At 57.7% G+C, this 1994-nt stretch overlaps 1 protein-coding gene across 1 annotated transcript; it reads right to left on the minus strand.

The window, feature by feature from the left end:
- Positions 1–974: 974 nt before the first annotated feature.
- LOC103077723 (olfactory receptor 13J1-like) lies at positions 975–1971 on the minus strand. The gene is given in 4 exon segments (XM_082931037.1): positions 975–1537; positions 1540–1710; positions 1713–1781; positions 1784–1971. Coding segments are annotated over 4 exon segments (945 nt in total). The 5' UTR covers positions 1926–1971.
- Positions 1972–1994: the final 23 nt, after the last annotated feature.

Genomic DNA, 1994 nt, shown 5'->3' on the forward strand with positions numbered 1-1994 from the left:
ACAGTGAGAGATGCAGAGTGGGAGGGGCTTCCTGGCAGAGGTGGCATTCAAGATGGGCCTTGAGATGGGGGCAGGGATAAGTTAGGAGCGTGGAATTAACAGATACACATTACTATATATAAAACAGAAAAACAAGAACCTCCTGTATATCACATGGGACTATATTTAAAAAATAAAAGATGGGGGCTTCCCTGGTGGTGCAGTGGTTAAGAGTCCACCTGCAGATGCAGGGGACGCGGGTTCGTGCCCTGGTCCTGGAAGATCCCACATGCCGCGGAGCGGCTGGGCCCGTGAGCCATGGCCGCTGAGCCTGCGCGTCCGGAGCCTGTGCTCCGCAATGGGAGAGGCCACAACAGTGAGAGGCCCGCGTACCGAAAAAAATAAAATAAAATAAAATATTAAATAAATAAATAAATAAAAGATGGGCCTTGAGGGTCAGGCAGTCCTTTTACGAGCATGCTGGGTGGAGGCTGCCTTGTGGAAAGAACCAGCAAGGGCACAGAGCTGGGCAGTGCTGGGCAACACTGAGGCTCACAGCCGGCTGGCGTGTGCAGCTGACAGGGGGGAGGCTGTGGGGCACAGGACGGGGAGGGGGTTTAGTCAGGGCCAGCTTGTGGGGTCCTCGAATGCCCCACTGAAGACCTCACAGTTCATCCTGAGAGCTCTGGGGAGCCTTCCAGGGGTTTCAGTCAGGAGAGTGACAGGATCACATGTACTTTTCAAAAAGATCCCTCTGGATGCCCCTTAGAGGAGAGGCTGGGAGGAACAAGACTGAAATCCTAAGGCCAGACAGGAGGCTGGTGTAAAGATGCAGGCAGTGATGCTGAGAGCGCCCCATGGCTCTGCCGGGGGGAGGAGCAGAGGGGTGATTGTGAGCTCCTCTGTGGCAGGATCAGTGGGACTTGGTGCTGCGTTTCTGGGCTGGAGATTCCAGACCCACAGCCCTCACTGTAGGCTAATGAAGGCCTGGCCTGCTAGCCTGCAGAGCCCCGGCCTCCCTCACCTGGAGTCCATCTCCTGTCCCACACCTTCCTGGCGGCCTCCGTCACTTCCTTGTTCCTCAGGCTGTAGATGACGGGGTTCAGCATGGACGTGACCACAGCATAGAGGACCGTGGAGGCCTCATCAGAGATGCGGGCCTCCTCGATCCTGGGTTTCAGGTACATGAAGATGACGGTGCCATAGAAAAGCAGCATCACAGCCAGGTGCGCCGAGCAGGTGGAGAAGGCTTTGTGGCGTCCAGCGGTCGAGGGCACCCTCAGGATGGTGGCCAGGGTAAGCATGTAGGACAGGCAGATGAACGCCAGGGGCACGGGCAGCAGCAGGATGGCACCCACCCACAGGAAGACCTCGTTGACTGACGTATCACCGCACGCCAGCTTCAGCACTGCCAGGATTTCGCAGGTGAAGTGACTGACCACACGGTGGCCACAGAAGGGCAGCCTCATGGCGATGACTGTCTGAGTCACTGACTTGAAGAAACAGAGTACCCAGGTGGCTCCCGCCAGCAGCAAGCAGAGCCGGTGGCTCATCAGCACCTGAGTGGCCGGCAGTTGGCCAGGTAGTGATCATAGGCCATGATGGCGAGCAGCAGACACTCTGTGGAGCCTATGGACAGGCTCAGACACATCTGCATTGCGCAGCCAAGAAAGGAGATGGTCTTCTGGGCCGACAGGAGGTGGACCAGCAGCAGGGGCACAAAGGTGGACTGTAGCAGGTATCCAGGATGGAGAGGTTGCCCAGGAAGAAGTACATGGGCGTGTGCAGGTGGACGTCCAGCTCACTGCCACGATGGCTGTATTCCCCAGCAGGGTCACCAGGTACGTGGCTGAGCACAGAGGGCAGAGCAGGTGCTCCAAGGCTGGGTAGCCCGAAAACCCTTTCAGAAAGAACTCAGAGACCTCTGTCCTGTTGACTAGCTCCATACTGCAGGGCCCTGGAGGGCACAGCTGGGAGGCAGGGAAAGAGGGTGCAGGGGGGCAGGGAGCCCACAG

This window comes from Lipotes vexillifer, unplaced genomic scaffold (assembly GCF_000442215.2).
Source record: "Lipotes vexillifer unplaced genomic scaffold, Lipotes_vexillifer_v1.1 scaffold920, whole genome shotgun sequence".
NCBI lineage: Eukaryota > Metazoa > Chordata > Mammalia > Artiodactyla > Lipotidae > Lipotes > Lipotes vexillifer.